Source organism: Phocoena sinus, chromosome 9 (genome assembly GCF_008692025.1).
Source record: "Phocoena sinus isolate mPhoSin1 chromosome 9, mPhoSin1.pri, whole genome shotgun sequence".
NCBI classification, from domain to species: Eukaryota; Metazoa; Chordata; class Mammalia; order Artiodactyla; family Phocoenidae; genus Phocoena; species Phocoena sinus.
This window is the reverse complement of record NC_045771.1, coordinates 56,207,913-56,223,368: the sequence shown is the minus strand read 5'-3', so window position 1 is coordinate 56,223,368 and position 15,456 is coordinate 56,207,913. Positions and strand designations below refer to the sequence as shown.

Sequence of the window (15,456 nt, the reverse complement as noted above, 5' to 3'; positions counted from 1 at the left end):
CAGAGACCTAGAGACACAGCCTGAGTGCCACCTAAAATTCTTTAGTCTGACAATTAAGGTTAGTGATAGATGAAATAAGGCAAAAGCAGAGGACCAATTCTAGTATACATTTAGATGGAAGATGTCTCCTACCTTTACAGTGGCATGCTCAGAGTCAGGGCTCAGATTTTGAAGTAAAGCTTCATTTCTTAGTTCACCTTTTAGTTTGTATACTTCAGCTTCTGCCCGTTTCAAGGATTTTTGGAGAGTCAACTTTTCTCTGTTCCAGACTTCTTTTTCTGAAGCAATGATGGCTTCAATGTTGGGGCCACCACTGAATGAAAACCTAGAAGACTGCAGAGGCCAGAGCCTACTTACATGATTTTAAAGAACAAGTTTCTGAAGAAGAATCTGAATTAAACATATCAAAGGTATCCCTATGAGGGTTATAGAATGCTCAGCTTTCCAACCTCAGACAGGGAAGTTCAAAGCCAATCTCAACTGACATTAAAGAATATCCACTAACTTTTAAGTTTATGACCTTGCTGAGTAGATTAACTTTACAACTAAAAATCCGTGTGAAAGCCTGGCCCCAGAGAAGATGTTTGGATTAGTAGAGCTTTCAACTAAAAAAGTCTAGAGACTTTTTTTTTTGGCCGTGCTGCACTAAAGGTTATCAGGATGTTAGTTCCCCGACTAGGGGCTGAATCTAGGCCACAACAGTGAAAGTGCAGAGTCCTAACCCACTGACCACCAAGGAATTTCCCTTTTTTTGCTTGTTTTTTTTGGTAGACTTTAAAAATGGACCAGCTGGGTTCAAATGTTGAGCCTGTGCCTGAAAAAGTACACTGGAGAAGTGGGGAAATAAAACCCAACTTGTACATAGGGAAGTGGGTCTCTATAGAGGCTGTGTGGATGTGTTATCATGCATCTGACCACACAGTTGGTCTTACAGGTCCTTCCTATCTTTATATTGGATGGTAACAGAGCTAGCAATTTAGTATTTTGTAGTTTTTAAATGGAAAAAATTTAAATAAATTCCCAGAGTAGTTTATTAGACTGAAATATGTAATTTAATGGCATTTTCCACTTCAGTTATGAACACAATTACTGATAAATAACTGACACGAACAGGCAGAATGCACATGTGAACACTTCTTCACATGTATCTGCAATCGGTCCATAGGTAGCAAAGTACTTGGCTTTGGAGATAAGTATATCTTGGTTTGACTACTGACTTCAGTTTTCTGAAGTGCAAGGCAGGGTGTGGATAAGAGATTCTGAACATATATAACCCAGAATCTGGCAGAGAAGGCTCCCCATAAATAAATAATAGCTATTATTATTACTGTCATTCCTATAAAATTTTCCAGTGATCCTACTAAGAATCAGATGCTTAGTATGCTGCCATGATAAAATCAGACGTACATAATCTCTGCCAGCTCCTGTCTGTCGATAACACCTGATCTGCTCCTCCAGCTTCATAACCATGTTTCTTAAGTCATTCTTTTCTTCAGTCAGTTGGCTGATATGTCCTGTCAGCTCAGTATTTTGTCTTAGTAGTCTTTCAGTTAATGAGCCACAAGAAGTACTTGGGGACCTTAAGGTAGGCTAAAAGACAAAATGGCAAAAGGTCATATAAGCACAAACTTTTACAAATAATGCATATAAAATGTGAAGTCACTGAGAACAACAGATTTCATGAAGAAATAGTGCTTGAGCTGCGTCTTAAATAATAAGTAGGATTCTACTAGGCAGGAAAGAAGGGCATATTAAGCAGAAGGAAGAGTACATGTAAAGGCACAAAGGCTTGAGCGTGAGTGTGTTGCTTTTAAGGAGCTAAAACACACCTGTTAAGATTAAAGGTTGCTTTCATTTTATGGATAATAGACCTAAATGTAGGTAGTGAAGAGCCATGAAAGGCTTTAGGCTGTAGCATGCCATAAACAAAATCTACGTGTGAGAAAGATTCCTTTGACAGTACTGCGCAAAGTAGAGTAAATTAGAGGAGAAAGATCCTGATGTCAGGCAGACACATCAGGAAGTTACTGCCAACAGTCCAGGTGAGAAATGCTGAAGGCCTGAATGCAGGCAATGACTAAAGGCACTTAGGAGGTAGAGGGCACAGGACTTAGTGACTGCTTGGATGTGCAAGTAAGAATGAAGGAAAGGGTCTAGGGTGACTTTCAACTCTCTAAACTGGGTGATATCATGACCAAAAATGTGGGTTTGGGATAGGAAGGAGAAAAGGAAGACGATGCTCAGTTTGGATTGTGCCTGTGAGATTGCTAAAGGGGTCACTATGGGGTATGTTTCCCCAAGGAAAGATGTCTCATAACTAAGTGAAAAGATAAACCTGCACCACAGGACAAAGGTTTCAGAATAGAACCATAGTCCACAAGAAGATAAGCTCCATAAAGGTGAGATTTTTATCAGATTTGTTCACTATAGCCCCAGAACCCAGTATAGTACCTGGCACACAGCAGGTGCCCAATGTAAGTATTTGTTCAATAATTAAGTCTACTGAGAATTCAGGCTGTGGGAATGAATGAGCTTTCAGTTAGAGGAAAAAAATGGATGAGCATAAGAAGAACTCATGAAGGTGATTGATGAAAGAAATAGAAGAAATGAGAGAATATTAACACAAAAGGAAAGGAAAGAGAGGGTATTTAAAATGGAAGAGGTCAAAAGTATCAGATGCTACAAAGAAGCCAAGAATTACAGGGATTGAAAAGATTCACCAGATTAGTCAATTGTCAACACACTGGTAGCATCCTGAGGGTGGTTTCATGGAGTGGTGAGGGTAAAAGACAGACTATTCTTTCAAGAAACTTTTCATAATATAATAAGAATTATAATTATTCAATAATGATAATTTTGTTTCCCCTCAAACTTTCACTACCTTCTATTGGGGAAAGGCAAACATTATTATTTTAAATAAATGTAAAGATATAATTAAAACTCTTTAGAACATACAGTGCCAGTTTCAAATGATTCATATAATTTCCATTAAATCTTTGCTCTCGATACTATACAAAGTGTTTTTAGAAAGTCTTACCTCTTCGCCTGGCTGGCCAGTTAATTTCTGTAGTTGTAAAACAATTCCATCAATGTTTTCCTGAACCCAAACAAAATCTTCATCATCTGCTGTTTCAAACTGTAGTCTTAAAAAAAAAAAAAAAGGGCAAAAAGTCAAAACATATCATCTCAAGGAGCAGTGTTGACTAACACAAACATTACACATCAGGCAACACTGCTTCACCTCTTACTTCTCCTTTACATTAAGTGTTCTCTTTCCCTGAGTCAGGATGTTAACGATATTTTTTTTCAGGTATGTGAGTTTTGTTAAAGAATATCACCTCCTAATGTAAACATGAATTAACTTTAAAATTTGAATTTCCCACCCCTGGCTAGCTAAGAGTGAGTGACAGATTCTGTCCAGCTTGTCTAAGAATGCCATTTCCAAAGGTCAGGCAGAAAATTCTAACCTATTGGAGGCTTTCTGGGCTAGATGCTGTAGTTTTGAAGCCACATGTTGAAGTTTTTGTCTGATCGTTTCTAATTCATGATTATAGCCAGCTCCTCCTCCATTCATTTCAATCATTTTAGGATAGCTTGATTCCTTTGTCTCTCCTATTTTCTGTTGAAGAACCCAATTTCTGGTTCGATCATTGGTTAAACTCCAAGTGGTTGGCTGGCAATTTTGGACAGAAAAGGGAAGAGCAATCATTATAAAATAAATAGCACATCACATTCTTTCTTAGGGGAACACAGTTATTGTTTTTATTCCAAATAAACTTCTATAGATTTCATTTTTAAATGATTTGTACATAGCTATTTAAATAATTTAATCCAATATCAAAATTATATATGATCACATGGCTACAGTATTCTTTTAAAAAATATTTTAAAACAAAATGTCAATTTACCTCATTAAGATTCTGATACAGAATTCTTCTACTTTCTCGTTTTTCTTCTCGTTCTAGTTCCTGCTTTTGGAATTCCTGCATAATTCCTTGCAGTCGTTTCCCTTCAAGGTCTAACTTGTAAACTTGTTGCCTTTTCTCTTCCAGTTGGCGCTGAAGATCTTCCACTTTGGACTGAAGCTCATACATTTTTTTCTGTCCCTCAGTGTTGGCCTCTTGTTCTGTCTGCAATGTCTTCCTGTGAACCTGCCTATCCTTTTCCATTTGCTGTCTTGTTTGCAAAGAATCCAGTTTATATTTCTCAGTCTCATTTAACAATTCTACTATGCGACTGTGTTTCTCCTCTAGCTGTTTCTGAAGCTCTTTAAGGAGGTCCTCAGAGGGTAAGGATGGCCGAGACTGCCCACTATCATCACTGCTCTGTAGTTGTGCATGTAATTCCCGTTCCCTATCCAGGGTACTGCTCATTTCCCGAATTCTAACTTTCTCAGATTCAAGAAGTACTTGAAGCTCCAAGTTTCGACCTCGTTCTTCGGATAACTGGGCATCATGTAGCACTCTCTGTGATTCTATTTTCTGCTGTGATTCATTTAGTTGTTGTTTCTGTTGTTCCAAAAGTTGATTTAGCTGAATATTCCTTTGTTTCTGACCCTCAAGTGAAAATTTCAGATCCTTGTAGGAGAAAGTTGAATTTAAGAATTTATGTTAATATTATGGAGAATACTTTCAATAATATTAAGTATACAATTGTGCCTTTATTAATACTAAGTTGATAGTACCTGGTAAAAGAACTGATTATCCAATTTACTAACTTGTATTTTCAGTGGTTAGAGTGTAATTATTTGGACAGCCAGTTGATTTTCATCAAAGAATATCAACAAAATAGGGCTAAGCTACGTAATATTTTCTCTCCCAACATTAATCATATCTGGTTAAGAAATATGAAGCAGAGTACATTTCTTCTAGGATTAATAACCTTTAAAAATGAAAGTATTTCTGGGCTTCCGTGGTGGCGCAGTGGTTAAGAATCTGTCTGCCAATGCAGGGGACACGAGTTTGAGCCCTGGTCCCAGAAGATCCCACATGCCGCGGAGCAACTAGGCCCGTTCGCCACAACTACTGAGCCCGCACTCTAGAGCCCACAAGCCACAACTACTGAGCCTGTGCACCTAGAGCCCGTGCTCCGCAACAAGAGAGGCCACTGCAATGAGAAGCCCACGCACCGCAATGAAGAGTAGCCCCTGCTCCCCGCAACTAGAGAAAACCCACGCATAGCAACGAAGACCCAATGCAGCCAAAAATAAAAACAAAATAAAATAAAGTTAAAGAAAAAAAGAAAAGAAAAGTATTTCTGATATAATGTGATGGGAGTTCCTGAAAACCCTTGAATTTTCCAATACCATACCACATAACTAAAAATAATAGGGCTTATGAGGAGAGCAGGTTTAGGGACAAACTACTCAAAACCTATAAAAATTTGTAATGATTAAAAAAATAGTAATCAATACCTGAGGAAATAACATGTCCTTGCTAGGTAGAAAGCTCACTGTGCCTGGAGGCTACCATCCATGGTAGACATTAAAAAAAACCCAAAAAACCCAAAAAAGTAACGGCAGAAAATCTGGATTCTGGCTACACAGTTTTTTAGCACAGAGCTAGCGAATACCAGGATTATGTGGATAGAAGAAGAGCTCCGAGCCAGGGGGAACTGCTAAAGTGGCACTGCCTGCAGTACAACCTGCTTTGAGCTGTGAGCTGTGCAAGGCTCGGGTGTGCCTCTCTGGGAGAGAGCCCAGCGTCTTAAAATATAGTAGCAAGGGCTCCTGCTGCCAGAAAAGTATCGCTGCTCTCCTTCCCTAGGAGAAAACAGGAACCTAAACTACTTCTGCATTAAAAAGACACAATTGCCATATTTATCAAATTATATATGCACTAATTCAAATTCCTAAAACACATGCTGTAGCAGAACAGTCTCTATGCATCCTTGGATGCAGCAAAACAAAAAAAGATCATACCATTAGCAATTCCTGATAATACTTTAGATAACATTATAATATTCAACACATAGTGAACGACTTATTATACCTAATAATGAGTCTAAGGTCAACATTATAGGAAGAGGAATGTCTCTCTTCTATCACTGTGGATTTTTTCACAGATATTTAAAGACAAAGATAACAATACCTCAAGTTCTTCTTTATCCCGCTCTTCACTGCGTCCCAGCTTGGCTTTCTCTTTCTCCAAAGCCCACTGAAGCTCTCTGGACTTTTTCTGTTCACTTGCTAATGTGTCATTAAGCAAATGTACTTCATCCGTTTTATCTTTAACTTCCAACCTAAATCACAGAGACAAATGAACTTTCATAAAACTACTTTGACCAAGTATATTATTGACAGAGAACAGCTTCCACTGAAAAGTGGTGGCATGTTATAAACTAGGTGGCGCTTCCCTGGTGACTCAGTGGTTAAGAATCAGCCTGCCAATGCAGGGCACATGGGTTCGATCCCTGGTCCGGGAAGATCCCACATGCCACGAAGCAAATAAGCCCGTGCGCCACAACTACTGAGCCTGTGCTCTAGAGCCCATGAGCCACAACTGAGCTCACGTGCCACAACTACTGAAGCCCATGTGCCTAGAGCCCGTGCTCCACAACAAGAGAAGCCACCGCAATGAGAAGCCCGCACACCACAAGGAAGAGTAGCCCCCACTCGCCGCAACTAGAGAAAGCCTGTGTGCAGCAACAAAGACCCAATGCAGCCAAAAATAAATAACTTAATTAAAAATAATAATAATAATAAAAAATAAACTCGCTAACAGGAAAATATAAACCTGCTAATAGGAAAATATAAACCATGTAAAGATTAAAGATTTTTTGACTGGGGTTCAGTCAAATTAACTGTTTCTAGTAATATAACTATTAGTTATTATTTACCATTGTAAACAATTTATTGTTACAAAATAATATGAATAAAAATTTCCTTTAACTTCTACTGAACAGAAGAACCGCTGTTAGTGTGTGAAAAAGTTCAAAATAATGACTATACTTGTAATGTGTCCTTGGCAAGCAGAATATCTCAGTATTTACACCAACAAATTCATCCTTTTTACAAGCATTATCTTCAAAAAATTTTGCATATTTTAGCTAACTAAACCATGAATTCCATTGGGATCATAAATATCACTACAAATTACTTGGTGGTAAAATGAAGGTCAAATTTATGTATCTTAATCTTATACAACAACAAGTCTCAAACAGAACTGAAGCCACGTAGAGAATACGCCAAAATACCTAATCATGAGTTTATCATTTGGAAAAATTTTGGGTGCTTCCTTTCCACTGTAGTTTTTCCTATAAGTAACAGTTTTATGTTATTTAAATATTATATACAATGTTACATTTTTGTAAGATATGCACAATGTCTGTGACAAAATTACTCCAAGTGCTTCACTAATACAGGTTTATAATTAGGAAGACTGGCACACCTGAATGCCTCTAATTCCTTTAGGTGCTTATGCTGTGCCTTGAGTGTTGTTTCTAGTTCCAGTTTAGCTTGTGCAAGTTCACTTTTCAGTTCAGCAACCATCATTTTCTCAGAACTCAGTTGTTCCTGAAGCTCTGTTGCTCTGTCTTTCACACTGCTGAGCTCCACTTGCATCTCCAGCATTTGAGACTGCTTCTGCTGCATATTATATTCCAAGAGTTCTAAATGAAAAATTATTAATATTTAAAATATGATCTAGTAACTCATATTTGGCTTATATTTTGTTGATAATAACTGACTTGTTATTTAAGAGATTACTATAAAGTAAATGTGAAAAGATTACAGCCCCCAAAGTTAGCTATTTATATAAATACATGCATATGCATATTTTCCTCATAGTGCTATATTGTCAAGATTTCAGAACTTTGTATAAGTATATAAGGATGATAAAAACTTAACAATTCATTACTGGATACAAGACTTGAAATAAAAAAAAAAAACTTGAGGTGCTCACATAATACTATAAATAGGAACTTATATTTGTTCATTCAGAATTTTGATAGCTCACACTAAAAAATTCCAATGGTTTTTGATAGCCGAAGTACTTGCAGGAGTCACCCCATAACTCTGACTACAATGATTAGCACTGCTTGCTTGTTTTGTTCAGCCCTCCTTCGCAGACAGTCCCTAGGAATTTCATTATAACAAAAGTGGGAAGTCCAAACGCCAATTTGGATTACGGTTTTTTCTTTAAAAACATACCAAACCCTTGCTACATGTTTGTCACAATGAAAACAAAGTGAAATATTTAAATCCCTAAGGATAATAAATGAAAAAAATGTAATGAAATATATACATCAGGATCCATTTTTATAAAAAATATAAACTTATGTACACATGCACAATGAAATGTGTCTGGAGACATATTTCCTGGGTTTTAATAGTCATTAGTTTAGGATTTAGGAGATTCCAGGGGTGATTTTAACTCTGTTCTTCTGTTTCTCTATTCTACCCTAAATGTATTTTTAACTTAAAAAATTTTATCAAAGTTCATTACTTCCTATTACAATTCATATTACTGATGTCATGAGACAGGAATTACATTGGCTTTAGAGTGTTCATGCTAAGTGAGAATTTTAAAACTATTTCTTAGAGAGTAGAGTCTAAGGATTTACATTTATAAATATGTATCTATGTGATACTAACTAAGCTTTCAACAGGGTCCTATTTAGTTAAGTAAAATACTAATAAATTCTCCAAAAATAATCTGCAATTAATCCTATGTCTAAATATAAGGGATATATTTAATTTGTAACCTCATTATACCTGTTTTCTCTAATTTAAAGATATTTAAATTCTTCAGCTTTTCAATGACAAATGTGAGACTGGTATAACTTTCAAAATTGGCAAAAGTACAGGTGTTTCTACCTTTATATTAAACAGAAATGAAGACAAAGACATGTATGTGTCTTCACTAGATATGATGAAAAATTTCACTTTAATCTCTAATGATTTCCAGCTGCAGCTCAATTTAAGATTCCTCTATTGAAAAGTGAAAAGATTTGAACAAGCATACCACAAAAGCAAAAATCCAGCTAGCCAATAATCACACCACAAATAAGCCAATTCAGTTATTAGAGAAATGTAAATTAAAACCACAACAACAATCCACCACATATCCACCAGATTGGCAACGAAAGGCTGACAATATCAACTTTTGGCAAAAATGTGAAGCAACAGAACTTTCATGTACTGCTAGAAAGTGCACAAATTGGTATGACCACTTTGGAAAACAGTCTGGCATTGTCTAATAAATTTGATGATATGTATTCTATGATCTAGCAATTCTACTCCTGGGTATGTATCCAGAAGACTCACGCATGTATGCATCAGAAACATGGCATAACAATGTGTAGAAGAGACTAAATTTAATAGCTAAAAAGTAGAAACAACTTAAATGTTCAACTGCAGAATGGATATATAAATTGTGAAATATTCACACAAGGGAATTCTATACAGTAACAAAAACGAATAAACTAGAGATAAATGTGGTAACTTAGAAGAATGTTATAGAGAGGTGAAAGAGACAAGACGCAAATACATACAGAGTGATAAAGTTCAAGAGCAAGGAAAACCTTAAACTTACGTGGTTTAGGAATATATAAATAGGCAGTTAAAAAATCAGGACAATGGTTACCTCCAGGGTACCACAGAGGAAGATGTGTTCTATATTACTACAGAGTAGCAGGAGGGGAATTCTGGAATACTTGACATGGATGAGGTTTCCACAGGTATTCATTTAATAGTTTTTATACTGTATATTTTTGCATTTTTTGTATGTATGTTACAGTTCGCACACACAAAAAAGGTATTAAAAAGAAATCGTTACTTCCATTGAGAATTTCTTTTTCTTTTAGGTTATCCACACATAGAGCTTCAAAACAAAGAAAGATAATGAACTTAATGGGTGAAACAACCTGATCAAGGCAATGCTTATTCATTTTAAATTAAATGTATCTGTTTATATGTCAGAAAATTGCTGTCTGTTGGATTAAAGTATTCTGTAAGAGTTAACCATCATTCTTTTTCCACACATAGCTAACTAAAGCCAATTTCAACCTCTACAGGAGATAAAAGCAAAGTCCTTTGATATTTTAAAGCATGTCCTTACCAGCCTGTCTGGTGCAGACAGCATTTTTTCTCTTGCGACTGAGCAATAACCCCCTTACCTCCACTACTACCTCCTCCTCCCAAATTCAAGAAGTGCTGCTTTTAAGATGCAGCAATAAGCTTAGATGGCACAGCATAACTGAGCATTTTTTATTTCATTCCCAAAGCTGAGAATGAGTTTTGGCCTGGTCAGAGAACCCTAATGTAAACAAATATTTTTCAACTCTAAAAAAAAATTTTTTTAAATTATATATGTGTGTATACATATATATATATATAGACACACACACACACACGTATCTCTTAAGACAAATTGGACACCCCTTTAATCCCTAATTAATGTAGATTAACTTCCTGATGTGAGAATGAGAAGAAAATGTGACTAAGAAAAAATGTGTTTTAACTGAATAATAATAAAGTGAAACCGTTTCACCTATTTGTGTCACCACGTGAGCCTGTCATATAGCATACCTTGGCTTGGCTGATCATTCTCTTGTTCTCTTTTCAGAGTCATTTTCTTACCATTCATCTGAGCATGCAGTGCTTGAATTTCAGCTAACAAACTCCTTCTATCTGCTTTCTGGAGGCATTCCATGGCTGCTCGATATTCAATACCCTGTAAAAAAAAAAAAAAATCAAGAGAGATGTAAAAACAATAAAATTAACAACCAGGAAGTCTGAAGAACGACATGCTAAAATTTTGGGAAGATGTTACTAACGTTCTCTTCCTGCTCACTGGGATCTACTTTTTAGATAATAGTTTCCACATTTATTTCAAAATTCTTTAAACACACAATAAAACATGATGAATAATATAATAAACACCCATGCACTTAGCCTAAGAAACAGCCCTTATACAGCTGAAGTCTCCTGTGTACAACTCCCTGAATACATCCTCCTCTGCACCATCTGCTCAAGAAATAACCAAATTCTAAGTCTGGTGTTATTTTCATGTACTCTGTACATACACACACATATCCTAAAAAATATACAGTTCTGTTTTAAAACTTTATATAAACGGCATCATACTGCATTCATTTTTGTTTAATTTGCCTTTTTCACCGAACATGTTGGTGAACCATCCAGCCTGACACACACAGCTCTAATTCACACTCATTTTCAATGTTATATAGTATTCCACAGTATGAATTATATAGCACATTTTATTTGAACATCTTTTCATATATTTATTGGATACTCTCTATTTCTTCCATGAGCACATATCTATATCACTTGTCCAGCTTTCCACTGGTATCTAATATCATTAGATATTTGGTCTGTAGATTTATTTTCTTGTGGTATTTCTGTCTGGCTTTAGAATCGGAACAATATTGTCCTCATAAAATGAGCTGGGAAGTGTTCCCTTCTTTATTTTGCAAGAGTTTGTGAAGAACTGGTATTAATTCTTCTTTCAACATTTGGTAGGATTCACTAGTGAAGCTGTCTGATATTGAACTTTACTTTGTGAGAAGTTTTAAAATTACTAATTTAACTCTTTGTTATACATTCAGATTTTCTATTTTTTCATGACTTAGTTTTAGTAGTTTGCATACTTTTAGGAATTTGTCCATTTAATGCCACTGTAAATAATTATTTTTAAAATTAAATTTTGGACTTATCTGGTGGTCCAACAGTTAAGACTCCATGCTTCCATTGCAGGGGGTGTGGGTTTGATCCCTGGTCCGGGAACTATGATCCCAAATGCCGTGTGGCGTGGCCAAAAGTAAATAAATACATAAAATTACATTTTGTTTGTTGTTGAGAAATAAGATTTTTACATCTTGATCTACATCCAACAACATAACCAAACTTTCCTATCGATTTAAAAAATCTACATGTGTAGATTCTCTTTGGTTTTCTATATAAGTGGATGAGGGGTCTTCCCTATTCCTACCCTTATTTAATTTCTCTTGCTTTTCTTTTCTAGCTAGATCTTTAGGACAAGGTTGAGCAAACTACTTAACCCTTTGTTAAGGAATGTTTTTAACATTTAACTATCAGATATGCTTGTTGTAGTTTTTGCAAGATATACCTGTTATATAGTTCATGAAATTCCTTTTTATTTTTAGTTTGTTATTTAAGGTGTTTTAAAATATGAAATGCATTCATTCATTTGTTCACTGTATCTCTTGAGATAATCACTGGGGTTTTTTACCCTTTAATTTGTTAAAGTGATGAGTCACATGAATTTTACTTAATGGTATGCTACCTTTGCATCCCTGGATAAGTATACGGTGACTGTGTCTCTAAAAAATATGCATTGGTGGATTTGGCTTGTTAATATTTTGTTTAGGATTTCTGCATCTATGGTTCATGAATAAAATAGGCCCATGAAGTTTCTTTCCTGTATTATCTTTGTCTGATTTTGGTAACAGGGTTATACTAGCTTTCTAATAAAAAGACAGGGCATTTCTCCAATCATCTTACAATGGGAGCACAGATACATAAATACATACACATACACACACACACACACACACACACACACACACACACACACACACACACCTTTAACTATTCATTTGTTGATGGACATTTAGGCTGCTTCCATACCTTGGTAACTGTAAATAATGCTGCTATGAACTTTGGAGTGCATGTATCTTTCTGAATTAGTGGGTTTTTTTGGATATATACCCAGGAGTGGAATGCTGGATCTGAATGAGCTTTCATAAGCAAATATCTGCCCATTTCACCAAAGTTTTTGAATTGATGTAAAATTATCCATAGTATTCTATTACTTTTATATCTCAGCCGTATCTTTAGTTATAATCCCGTTTTTAAATTTTTAAAAAAGTGTGCTTTATCATTTTCCTTAACCTATTCTCCAGAAAAGTTTCTATTTTATTAACCTTTCAAAGAATCAACTTTCAAACGTGTTTATGCTCTCTACTGTACAAGTGTATGCATTTCACTAATTTCTTTTTTCCTTATTACAGTTGAGCCTCATTATTTGTGAATTACATATTTAAGAATTTGCCTACTCATTAAAATTTATCTGTAACCCTTAATTCAATACTTGCGGTGCTCTTAAGTTTACTCTCCTACATGTGCACACAACAGCAAAAAATTGAAATTGCCACATGTGCATGTTCCTAGCTGAAGTCGAACAAAGTGACACTCTGCCGCCTTCTTTCATCTCTTATACTATAAACAAGTGTCCTGTTTGCCATCTATTTAGTGCTGTATTTTTGATACTTTTGTGCTTTTTATTGGTGATTTTGCTGTTTAAAATGGTCCCCAAGCATAGATATGAAGTACTATCTGGTATGCCTAAGCATAAGAAGGCTGAAAGATACATTACAGAGAAAATGCATGTGTTAGAAAATCTTTGTTTAGGTTTAAGTTATAATGCTGTTGGCCATGAGTTCAATGTTAATGAGTCAACAATACATAGTAAATAGGGTGTCTTTAAACAGAAACACACATAAAACAAGATTCTGTATTGACTGGTTGACAAAAATGTCATCACCAGGTGCTCACAGAAGCCTACCCCCACCCCCCCATCTTATTTCCCCTGGTGGCAATAGCTCAACATTCACAGCAGCTTTACGGAATCTAACTACTGCAAATAATGAGAACTGATGGTATTTTATTCCTTCTATTTTCTTTGGACTTATTTTGTTACTCTTTTTCTAACTTCCCAAGTTGGATGATTAGCTCATTAATTTTTAGTCTTGCTTATTTTCTAACATAAGACAAAACATTTAAGGTAATAATTTTTCTCCTAAATATTCTTAGTGGTTCCTGTTAAAATTTTAACCTTCAGACTTACTCTAAAACTAATCAATAGCTCATTTTCTCATTACTATTAAAAAGCATTCTTTGTTTTAAAGTTTGATTTAAAGTTTCATTTTGATACCTGTTCTTGTATTCTCTGTTCCAAACAGTTTAATAATTCAACTGCATCTCTAGTACCTAGAGCTGTCAGCTCAGTCTGAAATGCAGCTAGTAAAATACCGTGCTCCTTTAAGAAAACCTGCTGAAGAGCAAGCAGAAGTTCACCTCGCCAGTCAGAGGAGCTCTCATGAGATTGAGAACTATCATAAACCTATAAAAAACAAAAGTTAGTTTTCAAATAAGCATGTTTAAGAACTGTTCTAAAAATGATATCTGCCTACTAACCAAAATCAGTATTAGAAGCCTAAAAGGATACAGATTTATTTTCAAGTGTGCAACTTGGGGCATTTAAACAGTATATAGAAATTCATGTGAAAATACATCATAAAAGACAACAATTTATTTTGTAAAGTGACTTATTATTGATAAAAATCATATAAAGCTTTTTAGATGCGTAATATTCTTTGAGTACCTTGGCTTCCCTTTGCATTTGCATTTTGGTAATCAAATCCTTAAGAGATGAGATTGTACTGAGGTAAGCTCTTCTCTCTTCTAGCCAAGATTCTGAAGCTTGCTGAACAGAATGGTCTTCTCCGTCACTACAGGGAGACTCAGTAAGAGAGAGCACCTGCATGCCTTCATTATGGACAGCTCTCAGTAATCCCTAGAAACCATAACCCAAAAGCCAGAATTAGGACATTTTTTCAAAGACTGCAAAGTCAGATACGAAAAGAGAAACAAATTTTAACATAGTTTTATCCCAGTTAGACTGATTTAGAAAAGCCACTGCGGAAAGGAAACACCAGCCTCCATTACGGAATGTCGTCTTCCTATGGAGGGGTAAGCCAATCCCAGAAGACAGCCTATGACTTTGTGTAGCTCTCATCTCTAAGTTCCACATTTACCTAATGTGCTCTTCCTGGATTTAATTATTAGACACTAATTTGACCAAAAGAAATATGTAGGAGATAAGTTCTCATCTTTGTGAGACTGCTTTAATAATTTTGGCAAACAAAAATATTAGGAATAGAAAATTTAAAAAATCTTTATACAAATAACTATTAAATATACTGTACTTTATTATCTGCAGAATACAGAAATAAAACTAGAGCCCCAAGGTTCTTTCTAGCTATGCAATTCTCTCTTCAGAGATCTTACTATAGTATAGATCTTCTGTACTAACTTCTAATAAACTGCTATGTTCAATATGGAAAGTTTTACTAAAAGATGTCTGCCTTTTAGTACCTTTATTTTCTTTGGAAATGAATCTGTTGAACTTTCACCTTCTTCGCCTCGGCCTTCTGATGCTGTGTCAAATCCCTGACTTTGTGTAAGATAAATTCCCTGACCCCAGTCTGATCCAGAATCTAAAATAAAGAAAACCATTGACTATTAAAGAGAAACAAACTCTTTTTAAACAAGTACTATACAACTTCTAGAAATTTATATAACTTACCACTGGAACATATTTCTCTACTTTGGTAAGCATCGGAATGTGTTAATTCAGGAACTGAGGAGCCCTAATCAGAGAAAAAAAACAAAAGATAATATTTTTTTGCTTT

The 15,456-nt window shown here is 35.4% G+C and overlaps 1 protein-coding gene across 11 annotated transcripts in view; it reads right to left on the bottom strand.

Moving 5' to 3' along the window:
- Window positions 1-15,456, bottom strand: part of AKAP9 (A-kinase anchoring protein 9) — a 150,630-nt gene that overhangs the window by 7,028 nt on the left and 128,146 nt on the right. For 6 of the 11 annotated variants that reach the window (XM_032642522.1, XM_032642524.1, XM_032642531.1 and 3 more), the window contains 12 exons: window positions 15,351-15,414; window positions 15,140-15,261; window positions 14,367-14,558; window positions 13,917-14,105; window positions 10,529-10,673; window positions 7,389-7,608; window positions 6,090-6,240; window positions 3,909-4,577; window positions 3,468-3,673; window positions 3,038-3,143; window positions 1,408-1,590; window positions 133-333 (listed from right to left, as the gene is read on the bottom strand). In XM_032642522.1, coding sequence (XP_032498413.1) covers window positions 133-333; window positions 1,408-1,590; window positions 3,038-3,143; window positions 3,468-3,673; window positions 3,909-4,577; window positions 6,090-6,240; window positions 7,389-7,608; window positions 10,529-10,673; window positions 13,917-14,105; window positions 14,367-14,558; window positions 15,140-15,261; window positions 15,351-15,414 — 2,448 coding nt within the window. The remainder of the gene's footprint in view (window positions 1-132; window positions 334-1,407; window positions 1,591-3,037; window positions 3,144-3,467; window positions 3,674-3,908; window positions 4,578-6,089; window positions 6,241-7,388; window positions 7,609-10,528; window positions 10,674-13,916; window positions 14,106-14,366; window positions 14,559-15,139; window positions 15,262-15,350; window positions 15,415-15,456) is intronic. The other 5 variants (XM_032642525.1, XM_032642527.1, XM_032642532.1 and 2 more) reach the window with 3 other exon arrangements.